This window comes from Silurus meridionalis, chromosome 8, assembly GCF_014805685.1.
Source record: "Silurus meridionalis isolate SWU-2019-XX chromosome 8, ASM1480568v1, whole genome shotgun sequence".
Taxonomy (NCBI): Eukaryota; Metazoa; Chordata; class Actinopteri; order Siluriformes; family Siluridae; genus Silurus; species Silurus meridionalis.
Genome location: NC_060891.1, coordinates 2,101,894 through 2,125,436, shown reverse-complemented (window position 1 = coordinate 2,125,436; position 23,543 = coordinate 2,101,894). Strand labels below are relative to the sequence as shown.

The window sequence follows — 23,543 nt, the reverse complement described above, 5'->3', positions numbered from 1 at the left end:
TGATCTAAACCCTTGTATAAACGCTCAACCCTTCTTAAAAAAATTAGCATAATTCTCGAGGACGGATTTATTTATTGTACACAAATCATGTTTTTATAATTGATATCAAGGAAAATGTTTGAAATACCCCAATCTGGCAATCCACAAAAAAACCTGGACTATTCAGTTATTCCACCTTTTTTTTTACACTCCTAATTGAACACAGATGACACACTAAGCAATGCTGCTATACTGTTGTCATTGTATATAATGTCATTTCCACGCTTATATCTTTGTACTTTAACATATAGACAGTCAAACGAAATCACATCAATCCCGCAGAAAAGCAGTTCAGCCTTCAACACTGAGCAGCAGCGACACTTTCAGTCCCCCAGATCGATATTTCTTACCGTGACCTTCTGTCCAAATATCCGTTTTATTCTTAAAAAAAGAAATGTGTAATGAGAGCAGGTTATATAAACCGCAGAGAGAGCAGGTGGGTTCCTACAGAGAGAGAGAGGAGAAGGAGAACCTGCCCTTACCCATGCAGTGATCCTACTAAAGCACATTGAGAACTTCTTAAAGGGACAGGAGCCTGAAAATTCCCTGAGACCTGCAGCCGTGTAGCTCCGCCCACCGCCTGTTATACGTAACAATTGCACAAGAACAGTGACGCACTTTTTATCATTAAAATTCTAAATTTCAATTGGCTGAAAATGTTTTTTGTCTCTCAAAACCGTTACGTGTTAATTTGTATATTTACATTCATGACATTTGGCAGACCTCTTTTTTTTTTACAATTTTTAAACAATTGTTTGCAATTAAAATTATTGTATTTATACAACAGGGTTAAGAGCCTTGCTCAAGGGTCCAGCGGAAACAACATGATGGTGCCGATATTTAAACTCATTACCTGCTGATCAAAAGTTAAACCAACCACAAAACATAAACCGTCCTATTACGTCAGTCCCTTCAATTTAATAATTACTAAATTACTACTATTAAATTGAAATAATTTAATAATAATGTACATGTACTGTACTGTACACTCAACAAAATTGTGAACTACTTGTCATAAATGTTTTATTTGCTACTTTAAATGAATAATACAATAATAAAATAGTTTTTCAGACATTTTTACATAATTTATTAGTACTAACTCTCTTTTGAAATGTTACTACGAACATGGCGGCTTCTCGCGAACTATTTACAGGCTGTTTTTTGCAAAAATCACTTTACATTCGTCAACCGACCTTTCGGATAACAGCATACCCCCGCATTGTGTTTAATTAAATAAACTAAACTAATGCAATCTCAAAATTACTAAATCAATTCCAAAATTGTTTAATAGTGGAATGGAAAATTGTTTTTTCTATTTAATGTAATAATTAATAAGCAGGTAAACGGTTTTTAACGCAAATTTAACCTAAAGGAATAAAAGGATGTTAATCAGTCGCCCTCTAGTGGACAAAGTGTATTGTGGCCAAAGAACTGTGTGTGTTCTCTCGGAGTGAATAAATAAATAAATAAATAAATAAATAAATAAATAAATAAATACTACTTTATGCTTGTCTTAACTACAGCACTGTCACCGCCTCATTCCAAAATGGATTAAATCCATTCATTTTATAAGTATGTACAAGTGATTTTTTTTGTTTTTGTTTTTATATTTTTAATAAATTTGCAAAGATTTCAAACAAACTTCTTTTACGTTGTCATAATGGGATATTGTTTGTAGCCTTTTAAGGGAAATAATGAATAAAATCCATTTTGGAATAAGTCTGTAAGATAAAAAGTAATGTGGAAAAAGTGAAGCGCTGTAAGTACTTTCCGGATGCATTGTACATTTGTATTATGTCTAGTGTCAGGTGACTGATGGTCTACTGGTGTAGGTGATGTGAGGGGTTTCTGGGGTGCATCTTCCATGCCAACATTTGTAAAGCATATCTTTACAGAGCTGGATTTGTGCACAGGGGCATTGTCATGCTGGAACAGGTTTGAGACTCCTGAATTTAAAATCGAATGGCAACGCATCCAAAGACAAGTACTATCCATGTTGTTTATATGAGGACCTATGAATTAAGAGTGTATGCACAACCTGTAACACAAAACTAAACAAAAGCCATTTTGGCTTCAATCTCATCTTTTTTCCTGGACTTGTTTATTGGATTGAACCGAACTCCTGTATAACACCAAATCATTAAACTTTTCACATAACAATTGGTGCTGAACTGATGATTTAAAGCAAATGATTAAACCTTTCACATGTCAAATCTTGTGTCGATGGACGTTGGATAAACGTGTATGACGTTACTTTTTGTAAAGTTCATTCGAGGCATTGAGTTAATCTGTAATTTGGGTTTTAGATAAAAACACACTGGATTGGCACTAGCAGAAGAGGTCACTGGAGTACGTGACATTTCACTCACTTGTGAATCGGTGAAAGGTCTGGATGGCATCAGATAATGAGATTATAATTCATAATAATATGCACGTGTAGAATCAGTACTAACTGAGTACTAAAGGATGTTCAGTACCAGCAGATATGTATGAGCCAAAGTGCAAAGGATTTGCATAGTCTAATCCCAGGTGTTTATTTTTGTTCAAGGTATGTTATATAAGAGATCATTTCCCTAAAGAGATGTGATAATAAACAAATGGCACACAAGTCAAGTCAAGTCAAGTTTATTTCTATAGCGCTTTTCACAACAGACATTGTCTCAAAGCTGCTTTACAGAAATCAACAGTGAAGGTGAATGGTGTGTGTTTATCCCTGATGAGCAGCCGTGGCGACTGTGGCAAGGAAAAACTCCCTTAGATGTTATGAGGAAGAAACCTTGAGAGGAACCAGACTCAAAAGGGGAACCCATCCTCATTTGGGTGACATCAAGAGTTTGATCATAAATCTTTCAACAATACAGAACACTGGAGAGAGAGAACTAACATGAGCACTGGAGTATAAGATTATAAGTAATGTTCTTTCTACAGTCTTTAGTATAAAAGTAGGTAAATTATGATTTCAGACAGACCATAGCAATATTTTTCATATTATACTTAAATCTATTCCACTCAACCGCTCAACTCTTTATTCTATTCTCCATTGAATTCCACTCTTTCTTGCTTTATATCATTTTCATCTACTCTATTAAAAAACAAAACTCAATTCTGTTCTACTGTTTTCTAGTGTACTTAAGTTTGTTCATATAAACTCTATTCTACTCCAATCCATTCCATTTTATTACATTACACTCAGTTCTATTCCAATTAACTCTATTTTACTCTCTCCCATTCTATTCTATTCTATTCTATTCTATTCTATTCTATTCTATTCTATTTTATTCTATTCTATTCATCTTAATACTGTTCTAGTCACCTCCATTTTATTTTCTTGCACTCAATTCTATTCCACTCCACTCTATTCTGCTCTCCCCTGTTCTATTCTTTTCTACTCACTTTTAATCATCTCAGATCTATTCTACTCTCCCCTGTTTAAATCTATTTTACTCACTTTCATTCATCTTAACACTATTCTAGTCTCCTCCATTTTATTTTCTTGCATTCAATTCTATACCCTCACCACCTCATTCAAGAGTAACAAAGTTTTCAACCTATTTTCTATTCTGAATTGGACATGTGCAGAGGAGGAACATGGGGTATATCAGTAGGAGAATGCCGAGGATGGAGCCACCATGAAGGAGGAAAAGAGGAAGGCCAAGAAGGAGGTTTATGGATGTGGTGAGGGAAGACATGCAGGTATTTGGTTTAAAAGAGGCAGATGTAGAGGACAGGGGGGTATGGAGACGGATGATCCGCTGTGGTGACCCCAATGGGAGAAGCCGAAAGAAGAAGAAGATTTTTTATTCGGAATTCTATTCGGAATTTCAACTTATGTCTTTCCTACTGATACTGTATTCCACTGGATTCAATTCTGCCGCAATGTTTGTACTTTATTATATCCTATTTTGTTCCACTCTGTTCTATAAGTCCGTATTGCAAAAAGCAATGGATGAAATGAGGCTGTTTGCAGTTGGGATTTCTTCTAAGTGTGTTCACAAAATGTTATGCAAATTTGATCATGATGAATGAGTGAACATGCAAATTGAGCAACTGCGTCTTTTTGGCGTCTTATTATTCAAACTATTTATTTCCCTGAACAGTTTGGTGTGTGATCCTAAAAACCGAGAATAAAGCGGATACGCTTGGAAGTGTCCACCAGGGACAGAAGGTCAGATCATTTTCATGATACAGTCTTCATGCACTTCTGCACTTCAGTCCGTTCAAAGTGCAGAGAGGAAAGAAAGCACAGTGCGCCTCTTACATAACTCCTGCATGCATGTGTGTGTGTGTGTGTGTGTGTGTGTGTGTGTGTGTTTCTGTAAGTGTGTGTATGTAAAGTAAAGCGAAGGCTGTGATCAGAGGCAACACAATGCGCAGTCTGATTTTTCTGTATTTGTGGAGATTATTATTTCTCACACCTGTGCGCTCTCACCCGCAGTGTTTGGACTTTAAACCTCCGTTTCAGCCTCTGCGGGAGCTGCAGTTCTGCGTCATGTACAAGAACTTCGGCTGCTGCGACTTCCACAGAGACCAAGAGCTCATGAAGAAGTTTTACCGCATCATGGACAACTTTGATTATTACGGCTATGCGAATTGCGCCGGGTACGTGCAAGACCTCCTCTGTCAGGTCAGTAAGACACACACACACACACACACACACACACACACACACACACACACACAATCCTAACGTTCTACTATTACTACACATACACAAAGACTCATCATATATATTTATATTTAAACTCAAATGTTTCATTAAACACTAGAATACAATAAACGCAACCGATAAAAGTATTATTATTGTTATTATTATTATTATTATTATGATTATTAATATTATTATTCGTAGTAGTAGTAGTATTGTTTTATTATTATTATTATTATTATTATTATTATTATTATTATTATTATTATTAATCTCATCTAATTGTTTTAATTAATTCAACTAAGGATTACACCAGACGTATAGATTTGTAACCCAAACATGATGACGTCATCATAAAGACCACCCCTTGTTATTCTATCGCGTTTTTAACAATGAACCAGTCTTTCAAAACAGCGTTACAGAGGGGTTATAATGTTGTATAATACAATATAAGTTTGGTGACTATAAGTTTTGTTCTTATTATTGTAAATTTGCCCCTAAAGCACAAGCGAGTGGATTAACAATCTGCTCAATTTGAATATCTTTTCAACCCACTTGAAAGATTGTTTGTCTTCAATCATTTGTAACTGCTTTATAATCCTGATATGTGATGAAAGTTTCATCATGAAACCCAGAAAAAGGATATGTGCTGTTTTGATTCTGGTTCCTTTGTGGAACCAGAGGAAGGGTTTTGGTCTGTTAGGGATATAAATCAACATTTGGATTTCTGTAAAGCTGCTTTCTAACAATGTCTGCTCCTAAAAAAATGGGTTCTTTATTGGAACCCTTAATTAGAAGTCATAAAACAGATGGGTTTCTGGTAGATCAACATTGTTACAACCCATTAGAAATCCTTGAACATGTCCTTGTTAAATTCTTTCAGTTTATCAGTGCTGTCATATGATCTTAAAATGTCTGTAGTCCAAATGAAATCCAGAAACCCAGAACCTCATTCTAAAACTCTCATGCTTAAACCTCACTGACTCAACTTAATGCTCTTTAACCCAATTTTGAGCGATCATTTAGACCTAGATGACTCGTTACCTGCTGTGAATTTTGTTGTCAATGTCCCTTTAAACATAAGAAAAAAAAATAACACAGTCAAAACACAAAACAGTGTGCGTTCTTGGTCTCTTTGGGATTATCTTATCTTTGCTTGAGCAGAAAACCAAAATAATTACCAAGAAATGTCTGCTGCTAGAGCTCCAACTGGGTTTGCACACTAGGATTCCTTACCTAAATTACTTAGGTGTGAGTTGAGATCAGCAGGCACGAGAATGACTGATCTTATAGATGATTTAGCACCATTGGGCGCAAAGAAAGCAATTTCACCGTTTATACGAGACATGGTTGATCAGGCTGTGTTGGTCTATAAGTGTCAGTCTATCAAAGTCTGTTGATCTTCATTGCAATAAATCTGAACAAAGTCTATTGTGGAATTCGACTAATGTTGTATCAGGATCATCTCACACATTTTCTTATTATCAAACAACCTAAAATTATACACATTTCATCTTGTTTTCTAAGTCCTTATCTTTCAGGAGTATCAAACTATTTGTGTACGTGCAGAACAAAAGTATTGGACCTTGCCCAATTCCCTGAGCTCCTTGCTCACTCTTCCTGTTTTCCTGCAACAGGAATGCTCACCATACGCTGCTCATCTTTTTGATGCCGAAGATCCCAGTACACCCCTTAGATCTATTCCAGGACTTTGTCCAGACTACTGCTCTATGTTTTACTCTAAATGCCAATCCACCATCCCTTTGCTCTCAGACGACCCACAACTTTCACAACTAGAACACGACCGCAACAGACTTTGTCGGTATCTGGAGCTGGACGATCCAGATTACTGCTTCCCTCATGTCCTGAGCAACGAGGTTTTGAACAAAAACTTGGGCCGTGTCACGTCAGATACAGATGGCTGCCTCCAGCTGTGCTTAGAGGAAGTAGCTAACGGACTTAGGAACCCATTAGCTATGGTGCACGCCAATGACGGTACCCACAGGTTCTTTATCGCAGAGCAAGTCGGCCTCGTTTGGGTGTATCTCCCGAACAAGTCAAAGTTGGAGACGCCATTTCTGAACATTACAAAGAGCGTATTGACATCTCCATGGGAAGGCGATGAACGAGGATTCCTGGGTCTCGCTTTCCATCCCAGGTTTAAGTACAATGGAAAGCTGTACGTCTACTATTCTGTAGAGGTGGGCTTTGATGAGAGGATCCGAATCAGCGAGTTTCGGATCTCTGCTGCAGACATGAACGTTGTTGACCATAATTCTGAAAGGTAAGCCCTTCTACTTAATACATACCTTCAGAGGTGTTTAGTTTCTGTAAAGTACATGTCTGATTTCAACAGGAGAACACTGAACACACTGAAAGCCATGAAACCACATGTAATCAGACTTTTTCTAATGAGATTTGAGTCAAACCAGTTGGACCAGGCAAAATCGGACTGCATGCAGTTTAACCATCAGAGACTTAAAAAAAATGACTAATCGTACATGTGCCTAATGTGGCGTGATGGGAAAACAAGCAACAACAGTGTGTTGCCCCTGTTTATTTGGTGCAATGGATACAAGAATGTATTAGAAAGTGATTACCATATATTCCGGACTATAAGCCGTTACTTTTTCCCCACGCTTTGAACCCCGCAGCTTAAACAATGAAGCGGCTAATTTATGGATTTTTCCCGATTTCACAAGCTTCAAGACAAAAAACTGAGCCCCATAACATTAGACCAATGAAATTGCAGAAAGGTTTCAGGTGAACCAATGAAACTCTTTATATTAAATCAGATGCGCTCCCACTGAATCGGGCCGCACCACATCATAAATATGAATGATGTTCCTCTGACGTTTGACCTGCCGCTCACTCGCACGCTGAAAACAACCGGGCATGAAAAAACGCACTTCACCTGTGTTCTGAGCTGCACGGCATCGGGAGAAAAGCTTCACCGATAGTGATTTTTAAACGCACGACGATGACAAAAGATAAACTCCCGAGAGAAATAGTTGTGAAAGAAAGGAGGAAGACAGTGAACAATGACTTTCTTGGTGGGCTACTGTTTAGATACAAGCCATGTAACAGGCACTGTCTTTCATTAAAGCCTGTGTAAAGTTCATTAGTTCGGCTTATAGACAGGTGCGGCTTATTTATGTTCAAAATAAAACATAAGTGAACAACACTTTGTTAAATTCAGTGGGTGCGGCTTATATTTGAGTGCGTTTAATAGTCGGGAAATCACGGTATAAAAAAAATAATCTTCTGACCAAACAGAATACAGATAATAAGTTAATATTAATGATGTTTGCTTGTACTATAAATGTTGTTTTTCAGAGTTATATTAGAGATCGATGAACCTGCCTCGAATCACAACGGAGGTCAGCTGCTCTTCGCTGATGACGGCTATTTGTATATCTTCACTGGCGACGGAGGCATGGCAGGCGACCCTTTCGGGACATTTGGGAATTCTCAGAACAAGTAAATAAGATAAGATATCCTTACTGAATTGTTTAACTTTCTCAATCCAGTAAGGACCAGTATGGGTGCAGGTTTTTATTCCAACCAAGTAAAAGCCACACCTGATAATCATTTAAAAAAATGTAAACAGGTAGAATTTGATGTTGACTTGCGTCGTTGGAATGAAAACCAGCACCCACACCAGGCCCTATGTGGAAAGGATTGGACACCACTGGGCAAACTGTTTTATAACCTTGTTGTCATGGTTTTACAGTGATCTAAGAATGTCCTTTTGACCAAATTTCTTATTATTCAAAACTTATATTTATAAGTTATTAATACTCACTAATAATCGAACAGTTTTAATAACAAATATTTGTATTAAATATTTGATATCGTTCCAGGTCTGCTCTGTTGGGTAAGGTCCTCCGCATCGATGTGGACGATAACGAGAAGGGGCCTCTGTACAAAATCCCCCCTGACAACCCTTTTGTGTACGAGCACGACGCTCGGCCTGAGGTGTTTGCCTACGGTGTGAGGAACATGTGGAGGTGCTCTGTGGACAGAGGCGACTCTTTCACCAAGGAGGGCAAAGGTCGTATCTTCTGTGGAGATGTGGGCCAGAATAAATACGAGGAGATAGATCTGGTGGAGAAAGGCAGGAACTATGGCTGGAGAGCAAAAGAAGGCTTCTCTTGTTATGACAAGAAACTTTGTGCCAACAGCTCTTTAGGTGGGCTTCCTGTGAAAAAAAAATGATTTGCGCTCAAACATTCCTGCTCTGCAAACTGTATATTACAGTAATCATTACAATGCCATTTCCTTTCTGATTTCTCAGGAGACGTTCTTCCGATTTATGCGTATCCTCATAGGATGGGGAAATCTGTAACGGGTGGATATGTCTACCGAGGCTGTGAATACCCCAATTTAAATGGAATGTACATTTTCGGAGACTTTATGAGTGGGTATGTTTTTTAAAAAAGTCTCAATGGTGATTCACAGGCATGTACAAAGAAAACAGGAAATGATTTCTGTACAACATTAATAAATATTACTTAATTTTGACAATGAAATAATCAACTGATGTTTAATAACATAACTATAAAGCAAAAGAACATTTAGTTAAAGTGTCATGTCATTCAGTGATACAGTCAAATTAATAATAATGCTAATTAATTATATTATTTAATAATGCAAAAATCTGCATACCCTTTAGATAGAGATTCAACCAAGGAGGGTCATGTGAGAATTTATATTTCCTGTTTTGTGTTATGTCTTGGATCGTTGTCTTTATCATGGGGCATTTCAAACTTTTGAACTAGTAAAATCATACATATTTTATGTACTTTCAAACATAAATGTACAGATGCTGAATGTTTTTAGCAAACGTGCATGACGTAACACGGTTTTCTGCGATTTCACCAACTCAAATTTTAATATAATTTTTACGTTAGTGGTACAATCCAAGAGAGATTCACTCCAATAACAAAAAGCTGATTGGCTGATGGCATGTTGGTCTCATTTGTAGTCTTAATACAGCAAATTTTACTTGGACTCGCGAAAGAAAGAACAAACTACAACACCATGGTAACAAAAAAACCATTGTTTGACCTAGAACAGCAAAGATCTTTTTAATTTTAGGCCTTCAGGACTTTATAAATTTTAGACTTTTTAAGACTCTGCAGAAACCCTGATATTATTCAAGGTATCAACTTGTGTTCTTGTTTTCAAAAGCAAAGCCATGCACATTATTAAACTAAAAACACACAGCTGAATTTTCACTTCTTTGCAGCCGCTTGATGAGTCTAAAAGAGAACCGTAACACACACCGATGGGACTACAGTGAGATCTGCATGGGCCTTGGAAGGACCTGTGCGTTTCCGGGCCTCATTAACAATTACTACCAGTATGTCATTTCGTTCGGTGAAGATGAAGCAGGTAGGACTGAAATGATCTGTATAGAGATTTGGTTTACGGTTAAGAGGCATGGTTTTACATAGACAGCAGTGCATTTGAATAACTTTGAATCACTTACAGCATTGTATTAAAGTCACAGACCAAACCTTTTTTTTTAGTCAAATAAACATTCCGAACCTATTGTTAAATATTTGATGGTAAAAATTTGAAACCGAACAAAAGCAATTGGATTTCAGCATCTGTGGTGCTTGGAATCCTAACATTGGTGGAAAAACATTGCAGACACGATCTTCAGAAATAAGATTTCATATATAATAAGTTGTAAGAATTACTTCTTCTGTTGATGAAAAGGTCAAGGTTTTGTGCAGGACAGTCTGGTTCTTTCACTCAGCCTTGACAGATAACTTCTTCATGGAGGTTGCTTTGTACAATGCTGAAAGAGATTAAAACTCTTAGTTCCAGTGAAGGGAAATTGCAAATTTCTACAGCATACAAAATAATAATTGTGTCATATGAGTGTGATATTCAGGTGCCTACAAATGTTTGAAATTCCTTTCTGTCAAATATTTTAGATGTACATTTTACCAATGCAATGAATGTAATATCTCTGCCTGCGATTAGGTGAACTTTACTTCTTGTCTACTGAAGTCCCAAGTGCAACGTCACCCACTGGGGTTGTGTATAAAATCGTAGATCCGTCACGGTAAGGATTTTCCGCTTCTACACTGCATGGAAAAACCACAGTGTAGAATTTGCAGAGTCAGTATGAGCTCCTTCTTGCTGGCTTGAAGCATGACATTTCTTCCCGGAATATAGCATCTGCTTATAATTATGTTGTACAAATCACCAAAATAGATGCTTAAAACATGTTTACAAAGATTTTGAAAGTTTTTAATTTGGGTTGTTGACTTAAATCGACAATAGATTTCTGTTTTTGCTTGCTTAAGGCGTAAAAAGATTGGCTCGTACCTACTGTCGAAAAAAAGTGAAAAGCCTGGCTTTGGCAGCACAGCATAGAGCTGTCATCTAAATCTTTTTTTCTCTCTCTGGCACAGATTAAGTGCATTGGCCAACTTCCACACAGCTGTAACTCTCTCTTTCTCCTCACTCTTTTTTCTCTTTCTTTCGCTGTTTGCTTTTTTGCTTTTCTTTCTTTTCTCCACATTCATTTCAATGCTCTTGAAATTCTGTCCCTGAGCCAAGATGAGTAAAAAATACACAGTCGTGTGGGTTGTTAAACAGATAAAAGAGTGTTGCGTGCTTTATTACAGACGTGCTCCACCTGGAAAATGTCATTACACCCCCCTTCCAGTGCAAGTCAAGAGCAAGCTTATAACCTTCGAGCCAAAAGAAAGTAGGTCTTTTGTCTCGTTATTAATAATAACAAAGATCCAAAGTTTTCTGTTTTTGAAAACGTATATCTTGGCAGTATTTGATTCAGACAAAGTTATAATGAAACTACTCCTTGTGGAACGATGAGCTAATAACTCATACATTTTGAAATAAAGGTACCAGACTACTTTTGCCTGTTACTTTTGTGGTACCAAGAAGAATGCATTTTTATGCATTTGCATGTCAGAAAAGGTCACAATCATGATTGTGATCAATAATGGCTGTGACTTGCTATATTGACATTGCAAACATATTTTCATTGTGATTTATTAAATATGATTTATTTTAATTTTTATATTTTTATTTGTCTCGCCCAAGCATTAATTGGCGTTGAAACACCAACAAAGCAAGCACCACTCGCCAAACCAACAGAATCTCCGCATGAAACGACGAAAGATTGGATTCAGGAGTTGTTGGACATCCTAAGACTGGAGGAGGAGAATGTCTTTGAGCAGACCACACCATTTCTGACTACACCTGCCACCACCACCACTATGGCCACTCGTAAACATTCCCGTAAAGGCAGAAGGAAAAAGGTTAAGAAGCCTGAAAATGGTGCTGTGAGACTGATGGGAGATGAACAAAGCCGGAAAGATCGTGGCAGAGTGGAAATCTACGCCAACGGGGAATGGGGGACCGTCTGTGATGACCTCTGGAGTAGCCAAAATGCCGCAGTGGTGTGTAGACAGCTAGGATTCGGCTACGTCCTCAAAGCATCCAAAAATGCCGAGTTTGGGGAAGGAAAACATTTGAGAATCCTTCTGGATGACGTGCAGTGCGAGGGAACCGAGGACACGCTTCTGAACTGCCAGCATTCTGGAGTAGGCAAACATAACTGCGGTCATCATGAGGACGCTGGTGTCATATGCAGCAACTCAGAACAAGTTGAATATTAGCATTCAGGAAGGCCTCTGTGTGTAATACAGATGGAGAAAAAGAGACATGAACCATGAAAAACGTAGCACTTAGGTCTACCTCATCAACAGAAATTAAGAGAAATATCACCATAATTAATATCACCACATCGGCATTAATGAATGTGTGACTTGGTTGGATCATGTTTAATGAAGAATTTTTGTGAACATGTGGGTTTTGTATTGTATTTAAAAATAAAGTAATTATATGAATTAACACAAATTCCTATTATTAATGCAATATGTAACATTATACACAATAACAGTTGTACAGCTAACTGTTGTACCAGGAGTTATGCCTTGAGGCCTTTAGAATCAACAGTGACAATGAAACTTTTGCTTTAACCAATCAGATTTCTAATAGCTAAATCTGGGGCCATTTAACAGGTGTACAATAATATTAGCATTTTCACATCCTTTGATTGGAGGATATACTTATACAGAGATACTTACAAGGTCATTTTCAAGCCTGACCTTTGAAGGAAAGTCGAACATTGTGTGGTAAGGTAGGCCAAAACAGTTGTTAAGCTTTTTTTTATACTTTTGTTTTGTCTTTCCTATAAAATTTGCACAATAACACACTTTGCATTAACTTCAAAATCCCCAGGAAAACTGTAGTTCTCATGGTTTCTGTGTAAATGGTACTACAAAAAATGCAGGGAAAACGCAGATTCAATTTATGACTGTAATACTGACGCTTCTTCTAGAGATGATGTGTGTGGGTGGTGCAGCTGTGGCTTCAGTGAAAGGAGACATTAAATGGTGTTTATTGGGTTTCTATAACCGTGGTGTCATAATGATGATACAGTATTTATAGGTGGATTGACCCAAGTAGGACACCACTCCAGGCCTAGGTGTAAAGTGTACAGCCCAACACTGATTGTCAGAGAGACGCTGTTTGGACATTGATTCTAATTTCAGATGTTTCGATCACGTGAGTCTTTTAATCAGTACACTAATCACATCATCTTAACTGAGAGCGTAATAGTGCTGAATACTTTAGAAAGATCGACATCATGGCGACTCTCGACGCCCCGGAATCGAAGAACCGACTCTTCGTGAACGCTAAGGCTGTTCATGGAATCGACTCCTGACTCACAATGTGGTGTCGACTCACAACATCAAATTCGCTAGATTCCAACCTTTAGATTCCAACCTGCCCTTTACTGTAATAAAGGAAAGTGGCAGGTGTGTGCATTAACAGTGTCAGTAAACAAATATTTTATCACTTTATTTCGTTACTATTATACGGAGTGGAATTATTGTCGAAGACTTGATTCTTGTAATCGACTCCCAACCCTAGTGACTAGAGATAGTAGTCACATGCTAATGAATGAGTATATTGTAAAAAAAATAACCATAGCGTTTATTTGTTGTTGTTACTGCTGCTTTTTAAATAATACTTAATACTTAAGTCTATAAGTATGTTTTTTCGAGGCGTGCACATGGCTCCATAGCTCAGTGGTTAGAGCACTGGTCTTGTAAACCAGGGGTCGCGAGTTCGATCCTCGCTGGGGCCTCTAAGGCTTTTTATTTCCCTTCCCCCCAAAAAACACAGCCACACAAAAAACATCAAGTAACTTAAGTAAAAAAAAAAAGAAAGGTTACGTAAATAGCTTTATCGCTCAGTATATTTATATACATGACAAACATACAAGCAATATAAGCTTTTATAATTAAAAAACTCCTGGTAACAGCATCATCACATAAATAATGCAATAATAAACATTGCATGAAGACAGAAAAAACCTGTTCTGTTTATTTAAATGATTTCCATGCTTTAAACACCCAAATAATACTGTTTTATTAGAAAAATAGTTAAATCAAGCTTTTTCCAGAAGTAGTTTTGGGTATCGAGCTCTACAACAATATATATATAACATAATGTTTAAATAGAATATTCATTTTTTTATATATATGCATTAATATTAAAAGAACACAATATAACATACTTAAGCTAATATTTCCTTTTATTATTAGTATCCACAGGACGATGAATTAGAAATGAAGTTATACCGCCATCTACAGGTGAAATCTGGAGTACACAAGTGCAAGGCAATATATCACCAACAGGTGGCGCAGGTACTCTTCACTATAATGACATTACAATTGAAACATAACTGAAAGCCCTGAACGTTTCTTAATAACCATTTTTAATTACTAAACAAATAGTATTTGCATAAAGTATATTCATTTGTTTGATACAACTGTTTTTTTTTATTTCTACTGATAATGCATAAATGCATAAAATATATCAGAAAATCACGTTGTGGCATAATTATTATTATCGAGATTATATTGTTATATCACTGAAGTCAAAAGCATTGAAAATAACTAAATAGGTTTTAGATATCATGTAAATTGTATTCATTCATACATTCATCCATCAATTTTTAGTAGTAACTTAATTCTGTTCATAATGAAACACTGGCATAGGGAGGAAATACAACTGGAATCGATCACCAATCCATCACACAGGCGTAATTTAGTGTAGGCTTTTTACCCATCCATTCATTCATTTAGTCATCTATCCATCCATCCATCCATCCATCCATCCATCCATCCATCCACCCAACTTAAAATGAGTTTCCTCTTAAGGCAAAATATCCTCCATATTGTTCAATTCATCTTCAAAATCTATAATACCAATATATTAAAAAGGTAACATGAACATACTGTCTGGCAGCAGGTCAGAAGATGGATCAGATGATTTCTATCAAATTCAGAAAACGCAATGCAAAAATCAGACCTCTTTTTTGACACACACACTACCACAAAATCTATACTAATAACTCTGAAAGCAAACACAACTTCAGCAATTCAGCCATTGTTTCTGCTTGTAGAACATGAAAGGAATCTGGCATGTTCAATAATACTTTTATTATTCTCCAGTTAGGAGTGTTTACACAGCGGCTCCTGGCCACATGCTGAAGACAGAAAGCACCTGAACGCGTGTTTTTTGGCAGCGATGTTGGACAGAAGAGAACATAACTAACAGTGGGTCAGACACATGGGCCTCGCTGAGTGTCTGGAGAGCGGGGATTGAAAAAACAGAAAGATATGAAAAGGGAAATTTTGAAAGAAAATTCTTTATTATTCTATGTTTTTAGCTGAAAGTGGTTAAGAAGTGAATGTCATTTGTCATTTTATGAACCAACAGGGAGACACAAAAACCCCGTCAAAAAGCACAACATGAAGTCTTTCTTTGGAAAAAGTACTGGGACACCTGACCTTTCCTGCCATGTGTGGTTCTTCTCCAAACTGTTGCTACAATTGTGGAGGATTTTGGCAATTGTTTCAAAAGGGTGAAGTCCACAGCAGCCGAATTTGCCAAGTGAGATGGTGTAGTTTCTGGTGAGAAACTCACGTGAGAGTGAGAGCTCAGTGACAGGGTACGCACGTGGTCAGAATATCAGATGTGGTAACGCACGTGGTCAGAATAGCACCAGTCGCACAGCTTCTGATGTAAACAGGACTATGTCATTTGGCACACTGACTTATTAAGGTCAGTGTTCCCTGTGACTGTGCTTGCAGCCATGTGCTGCCATCTGTTGGCGTGTTACAAAACTATCCTAAGAACTCTTTGATACCACCTCGTATATGAGGTATGGTTGAAATTTTCCAACAATCTTTTGCACATAAATGTCAAAATTATTATGAAGCACAAATCCAGCTCAGGAACATCATGTTTTCCCATGTAATTCCATTCACTCCAAAATGTTTTGCTCTAGTATCAGCTCTAGGACCTCTTAGATTAGATGTCACAAATTCAAGTTATCAACTTTATGAAAAAAATACAATTGTAATTGAAATTGATCTAAGGATTTTTGCCATTTGAAAGTTTTGCCTATAAATAGAAGGGCAGTGAAAGGATCAGCGGGTGGGATTAAGGGTTCCGAGATGAATCTGTCCCCAACCTGGAAGCCGATCCTTCACGCAGCTGTTTACTCACAGTTTGAGGTCCGTCCCTTCTCTGTATCATCTCTTTCCCCATCTTTCATCACGAGTGAAAACCTCCTGAGGAGATAAGAAGGTCTATAGATTAGGGAGAGAACAGTTGACCTTTTTTTAGTTGACAAATTTTTTTTTCTTTATTGATGCATACAAAAATGCAGCATTCCTCAAGCATGGAGGTGAAGTGAAGGAGCCCACCTGCTATCCACAAACGCTGCATGCCAGCTCACATTCCTGGCTGATCAGATTGGCGTGTGGAGACCTCTGGAATTAGGGGATGACCGCTGTAAAAGCTTGACAAACACAAACATAAAGCAGCAATTAAGAAAATAAACAGGGCTAAGGTCCAGGGGTGGCGTCATCTGCAAACATCGGGTCAACATCGGCTCGTGAAACAATGGGAGGTCTATGTTTGTCTCCTACAACAAATCCAATCCACTCTCTCAAGAACCTTCTCCCGGCATGACAGAAGAACAGAAATCGTCAAGGTCAGCTGTGTGGCTCAGAGCGTGACGGGTCAGCGATAAACATCTCCTGAGTGCTGGGTTTCACTTTGGACAAAAAGAGACAAAAGGTTGACCCTTAAAGTTCCAGCCACTTCAACATGCTGAAGTTTTTGACATGTTTTTGCACGCATTGTGCAAACTTTTTAATGACTTACACACAACAAGTTCTCGCATCTGGGTGGTCACTTGATAACATCAACGCAAAAAAAAAAAAGATGCAATTAAGCAATTAGCTTCATACCGGGTTTTAAAGCATGCATTTTTATTTCAAAAGTAAAAAAAAAAATAGGGTTAATTGGTGCTTGATTTAAGACTTGGCGCATCAGTAAAACTAATGTTTAATAATTAAAAATTATTTTTCAGTGGAGTTTATTTTTTATATATCTAAATAAAGAAAGGACACCGTAAATAAATGTGTTGCATTGAAGCTTTTTATTTCACCTCTTTTATATTTATTTATTTATAATTTTTATAAAAGTGGTCAAACCGGATTGCTTTAATTTCGTGTTAATAAAATTAGTAATTAATTAACAAATTTGCATTAATGCATTATTAATTAAATGTATCATAAATTTCATAAATGCAGTATATATATTTACAAAAGTAAAGTTGTAAATCATTTACGATTACTGTTGAATTTTATAAGAAGAATCTTCTCTATAAACTATAAAAAAATTATTTTCTTGAAAATAAAAGTCTCTCATAAAATGGTCTTCAATAATAAAATAAATATCTTAATTATAACTTCAAATAATGAGATTTTGGCTTTTGGCTTAATGCATAATTTTATGTATTATTATATTGAATGGATTTGTTTGTGACACTACATATGACCCCTGTTAGTGTCTTACAATTCACACAAATGAATAGAACACAGTCTAAGCTTAAAAAAAAAAAAAAAAAAAAAAGTTGGATAGTAGTTCAAGTTCTAGAACTTTCTAAATCAGGTAACAGGTAATATGACTGCTGAGCAATTTGAGACAATTTTGAGACACTTCCTTATCCTGAATGGTTGCAAATCTTTGGGCGACAGTATATGTTTTCTTTTCCTAGACTGAGAGACTGGAGTGTCTCCTCTGAGCAGATATTTTATGGAAGCGGCTTGAGTGCGATGGAAGCTTTGCCAAATAACATAAAAATCGTCCTTAAAAATAATTGACGATACATTTAAAATCAAACTCCAGATTTTCTCCAAAGTGCTCTGTGTTATTACGTTGACAGTGAGGTCAGAGACTGGATGATGAAGACGCTGGAGGGCTGTGTGAGATAATTGACTAGACGGCTACGTCTGGAGCCCCTAATGAACACTGATTCAGACAGAAATGATGAATGAACTGAGCAGGCTTGCCAAACAATTGAGGAGAAGATGAGGAGTCACCTGTACAGGAAGTGAACTAAGCAAATCAGAGATATTTTTGTCCTAATAGACTTCATCATTCTGATAAATAAAAAAACAAAAAACATAAAAGATCCATTTTTTTTTTAGCTCTAAAAAAAAAAGGTTTTAGTGGTGATTCCTGAAATAACAGTGGATTTTGCGGTCTATAAACAAGATTTTACATACAGTATGCAGCGCGACCCTAATCGTCAAACATCTGATGGTGAACGAATGTAAACATCTAGACACTGAGGGATTAAGTTCCAACCCATAGTGGCTCTTTGGGCTTGGTTATAATGGATGTTGGAGCGAAAGCGGTGTGAAAGGCGAGCTGTGTGCATTGACATCGGTGGTTGAGGCTCTCTGCCAGCTCCTGGTGGTTAAGGACACGCTTACTTTCTCAAGCCGAAAGAAATCCCAGATTTCCTGCGTGTGTCCTGCTGAAGAGCAAAACACGGCCTTCAATGAACAGCCTGCCAGGTTCCTTACTAAGAGAGCAGTGTGTGTGTGTGTGTGTATATATATATATATATATATATATATATATATATATATATATATATATATATATATGTGCATGTCTCCAGGATCTTTATTTAACAAAGTTACCATAGTATGATTCAGTGATATATACAGTGCATATATAAAATGTCCTACCCTCAGGGAAATTGGTGTATTACCCTACTTAAAGGCTTACATTTCAAAACATATTAAACTATATAAGAAATACTGCATATAGAATTCATATCAGGATACGTTTTACAGTTATATAGACAAAACAGTTCATAGCAGTATGTCCACTCAACAGCTCAAAATATTCCTCGTAGTATTGCTAAAACACGTCAAAGTCTATATTTTTTGCTGTTTATTAAGTACAGTTAGTTATAAATACAGTTGCAGTTATACTTATAGATATACTGTAGTTAAATACTGAATATTTCGCTGCTTCAAACTAAAAAGTAATTTTAAAAATAAATCTTAAATAATTCATTTATTCCATTTAGATACATTTTTGAAACTGCAGAAGTAGATTTTTTTTATTCCAATGCAATAATTTGATATAAAAATTGTATTTAATTATTTATTTTTTGTTCACTGTGTCCCAAAAAAATCTTTTCTTTTTACCCATTATATTTAGTCCAACATGTCCACACCAGAATGGAAAAAGCAGTGTGCGAGCAAATGATTATAATTGTTTAAGCATTAAATATTAAAATTATTTAGCATTAATAGCAAAAGCAATGGAAAAGACTTAATAGTGCACAAAAATTGTTCACTTATTACTAATTATGTAACTATAATACAAAATTTACTAGCACATTATGGTTCATGTTACTGTTTTGTCCTTTAAAGGGTTTTTTTTTTGGTGTCCACCAGAATGCCTGGTGGTCTCCCGGTCAGTTGAACCACCTATTGCCTGGAAAGCTTTTACAACTGGACCACTAAGTATGCTTGTGTAAATGTTTCCATAAGCATCCATTTCTTGTCAGATAAGAGTCTGGGAAAAGCTAATAACACTGGTGTGTATGAGAGCGTCTAACCATGAATGAGTAATGATAACCAAACACATTGGTGAATGATCACCACGTCACAATGCTGAAATGTGTTACGCTAAATAAGACCCTCACACAGCTGTAGCTGATTTGAGCTTCGGCCCGCTGAGGATTCAAAGTGACGCGTTACTCTGAGATTGTGTGTTGCACCAACTTTTGAGAGAGCAATAACACACAGGTCAGTGATGTCAGGCCTAATTATCTGCAACTGTTTTCGGGGACTGGTCTATCCCCCAATGTTTAGGTTTAGTAATGATTTATATGTAAAGAAATTCTTCACTCGGTCAGCCTCTGTGCAATAAATATCCCAACACTGATGCTTCATTTTCTTTTTAAACCATTAAAGCGCCACACTTTAAGAGGGTGTTGAGTAATTTATTTGATAAAAATTAAATTTTTTACTGTAACTATGATCGGCCAAGCAAAACAAACACAGTTCTACATACTGTATATAAATGTGCTTGTTCTTATATAGTGTTTAAAGTAATCTCTCATCCAGAGGCGGACACATAATCTAATCCCAATAATGTCTGCATTTTAAAAACACTCCATTATCTCACAAAGTCTTCAGTCTCAGAGCTTTGGAACCTAAACACTTTTTTTCTATAACACAAATCAATCAATTTGCATTATTACCTTCAAAAACGGGGAAAAAAACAGATACTGTTGATGTTATATCAACTCTGTATAGCTGCTTATGAGACCACATACTTCCTTGTTTTACAGGAAACAGATGTACATGGGGAAGAAATATGTATTGGTATCTAATAAATATTGTTGTCAGTCGTAACTTGTGGTGGTATAAAATGAAAAAAGTTTCAGGAAACCAGCAAACTTCAGGATGTTAACGTTAAATTTGTTTGAGAAACTCATTGTTGATTCATTTCCCATTGCTGTTTTAGGAGCTTTTGTGATCAAAAATGTGAAATAATGAAGTGGATTTGTTTTTATTTATAGGTCTTTACTTATTTTTATTTTCCTGCCCCAGAAATGAACTCCACCTCATTTCATTTTAATTCAGTTTTCAGTGCAGTTGATAGTAAAAGGGCTCAAAAAGACAAACGCCTTCAACAGTCCGACGTCCACCATTCCTTCTTACATTATAGATCGATCAAGGGACGTGTTCATATAAGCGAAAAGTGTGCAGTATTTTCATTCAAACATAAATGAATTTATAAGGACATTCAGTTTGATGAGAAACCCAGCATTCATGAGCGGGTTGCCTGTCGTAGCTGGCTTTCCTCTGGTCCTGGAAGATGTCCAGAAGGCTAAGAAATACATTTTATCAGTTCTGGGAAGTGGTTATAATGCAAACAAACCAAAATGTGCTAAATCGTGGATTTCTTCACACCCAGCAAAAATCTTTGGTGTGCCTGAGTTAGCTTTGATTAACAGTTGGTGGTCAGTGTGTGCCAGGCGTACACACACATACACAAGTACAAGAACAGACACGTGTTAAAGTGGTAGACCGCATAATGTTGACGGGGTGTAACTAAATAGCGATTACAACAGACTGGTGTCAAGGTGCCATGTAAATACAAAATAAATGGTTTTTAATTGAGAACAATTCTAATGGATACAGTATGATGAGTAAAAAAGGTGGCTCAGAAAGCGAGTTGTTTGCTGAAGCCTGGTGTGGAGAAGATGCATTGTGTTAAGAAAGGGATAAAAAGGGAGGCGCTTTGATCTCAACGCATCACGGCCCGTTCCCCCAGCCCCCATCTGGACTCACTTTTCTCAGGTCTGTTTTGCATCTCTCGCTCTCGTTCTTTTACAGCCTGGAGAGTGGTCGTAAAACAAGTCCTTCTCAAGCGCCGTTCCCACTGACCGAGGGCCTGCTCACTTCGGCGTTGTGAGGCAACAAACACAATCATAAACCTGGACGTTTCAACAACTCCATTGAGGATCTCATAGTGGATGTCTGATATGTGGAAAAAACAAGTAAGAGAGGCACACAAGGCAAATCGATACCAAGAAGTGAATTGTGTTGCGTCAAAGCAAATGAAGCCAAGATGGGTTTGCAGTGTAAAACCTAGCTTTTCATTTTTGCACTTGAATGACAATACGACAAGTACATCTATACGCTGTTCATGCTGTATGTGTGAATGATATTGTGGGCAAAACGGTAATATTGGTATTAGCATAAAATCTCTAGAGCATTCAAACCAGGCCACGCCTCCTACATGAAAAAGAATCAGCATTTATTTAAAGCCATGGTTGTTTCAGCATTGCAAACTTAAGCCACTTCGCTGATTTGGTGTCAAAAATAAAACATCTTGCCTAAAAAATTAACTTTAATCTCTGATATTATGAATATTACAATGCTTTCAGTCATGAAACAAATTTCTTCATGCTCTATTTATCAGATGTCAGCTAACTCGGACCCTTCATATCAAACAGTAAGACATGGGAAAGTGCAAAGGGCATGTACATAAACGAAGCAAGCCTATACATAATGAATGCAGCAGTCACTCTCTGGAAAGCGTCCTTTATGTTTGACCAATGTCCTGTAACCGCTTCCCCATTCATTTATTTTTGTTTCCTCCACTCGCTGGAGACAAAGGGCAGGCGTCTCTTGCCTCTCCGGGGGTTGGAAGGGGGGTGTTTTCATTGCAAACAGGGCCAGATACAGGTGGAGTTAGCTTTGTCTGGATCCCACCAAGCATAGCTTTAGCATGGGAGCTATAATGCCCTGAACTACAATAAATATTCTTCATTTTCCTTTCCTTGTTATTGCCACTAGAAGCAGTGCCACAGCAGGAGACGGAGGCGGTTCAGACGGTTGATGTTCCCTTCAAAGTGTGCATAAACATGACTTCAATCTTACTGTTGTAATAACAAAATAAATATGATATTTTGACTGGAGCTCGGCATGTAGTACTTTTAAATTAAATCTAATATGTGTTTTTTGAACGTCTGTTTTCTTCAATCTGTGGGAAAGACCTCACACACAGCATGAGGCAGCATGTATGTAGCGTGTCTGGGGATTACATTTTTAGACGTTTACAAAAAAAGTCTTACATTTTTGCATCTGGTCCTCATTTTCTATTCTCAAAAAGAGTCCTGCCTGCATCTCCGACATCAGAAATGCCAACCGTGAGTTGGAAGCCCTCGTAGCGACCTCACAGTCACTGCTGTCTGTTCTGTTTTCTGAAGTTAAATAACAGCCTTTATGGAAGGAGAGCAGAAACAAAACAGCTAAAGAGATTATGTAAAATGGGGGCACTGCCTCAGCTTGGGTCTGTTGGGCAGATAAAATATGGGATAAGGTTAAAAGTTTGGTTTTCTGTGATCCTCAATTGATCCTGAGATGATGGTATATAGCTCTATATAGATATGCAAAGCTATAGATATAGAGAGCTGCAGATAGATATACAAACTTTTGAGATATTACCATAATTACTATACTGAAGTTGATAGATGTAGACAGATGAAGATAATTGTAGATAGTCGTTGGAAGATGTAGGTAGCAGTTCTATGTAATTTGACTATATGCAATTTAGCTTTGAAGATCTCATCCTTTGCCTGAGCCTCAGGGTTTCCTCAAGAAAGATAGATGGATGCATGAAGAAAAATGAAGCCTCAACCACTGACCACTCCATCAGCACCATATTTGGACTCAAAGTGAATTGGATGGATGGACTGGATGGATTAATGAATGTATGGTCGGGCTGGATAAATAGATGGACTGAATGGGCTGGATGGAAAAATGGATGGATGAAGTGATGATAGATTCTAAGGATAAATGCGAGATGTTTGATGGATTGTACATAGTACATTAATTGA

At 37.1% G+C, this 23,543-nt stretch overlaps 2 protein-coding genes and 1 non-coding gene across 4 annotated transcripts in view; 2 read left to right on the top strand and 1 right to left on the bottom strand.

Annotated features, from left to right (window-relative positions):
• The window catches only part of ccdc85ca (coiled-coil domain containing 85C, a), a 37,071-nt gene extending 36,526 nt beyond the window's left edge, over nt 1-545 (bottom strand). Inside the window, exon 1 of one of the 2 annotated variants that reach the window (XM_046855360.1) lies at nt 522-545. The gene's annotated coding sequence lies outside the window, so the exon portion shown is untranslated. Of the gene's footprint in view, nt 1-389 lie in introns of both variants that reach the window. The other variant, XM_046855359.1, reaches the window with a different exon arrangement.
• Nucleotides 546-4,256: 3,711 nt separating this feature from the next.
• hhipl1 (HHIP-like 1) lies at nt 4,257-12,583 on the top strand. Its single transcript, XM_046856389.1, has 9 exons — nt 4,257-4,663; nt 6,322-6,968; nt 8,021-8,164; nt 8,548-8,876; nt 8,982-9,108; nt 9,936-10,081; nt 10,682-10,763; nt 11,332-11,414; nt 11,771-12,583. Exons 1-9 carry the CDS (start codon nt 4,406-4,408, stop codon nt 12,346-12,348), a joined length of 2,394 nt encoding a protein of 797 aa, XP_046712345.1. The 5' UTR covers nt 4,257-4,405; the 3' UTR covers nt 12,349-12,583.
• Nucleotides 12,584-13,813: 1,230 nt separating this feature from the next.
• Nucleotides 13,814-13,886, top strand: trnat-ugu. Its single transcript has one exon. It is a non-coding gene; the product is annotated as a tRNA-Thr (tRNA).
• The last annotated feature ends 9,657 nt before the right edge of the window (nt 13,887-23,543 follow it).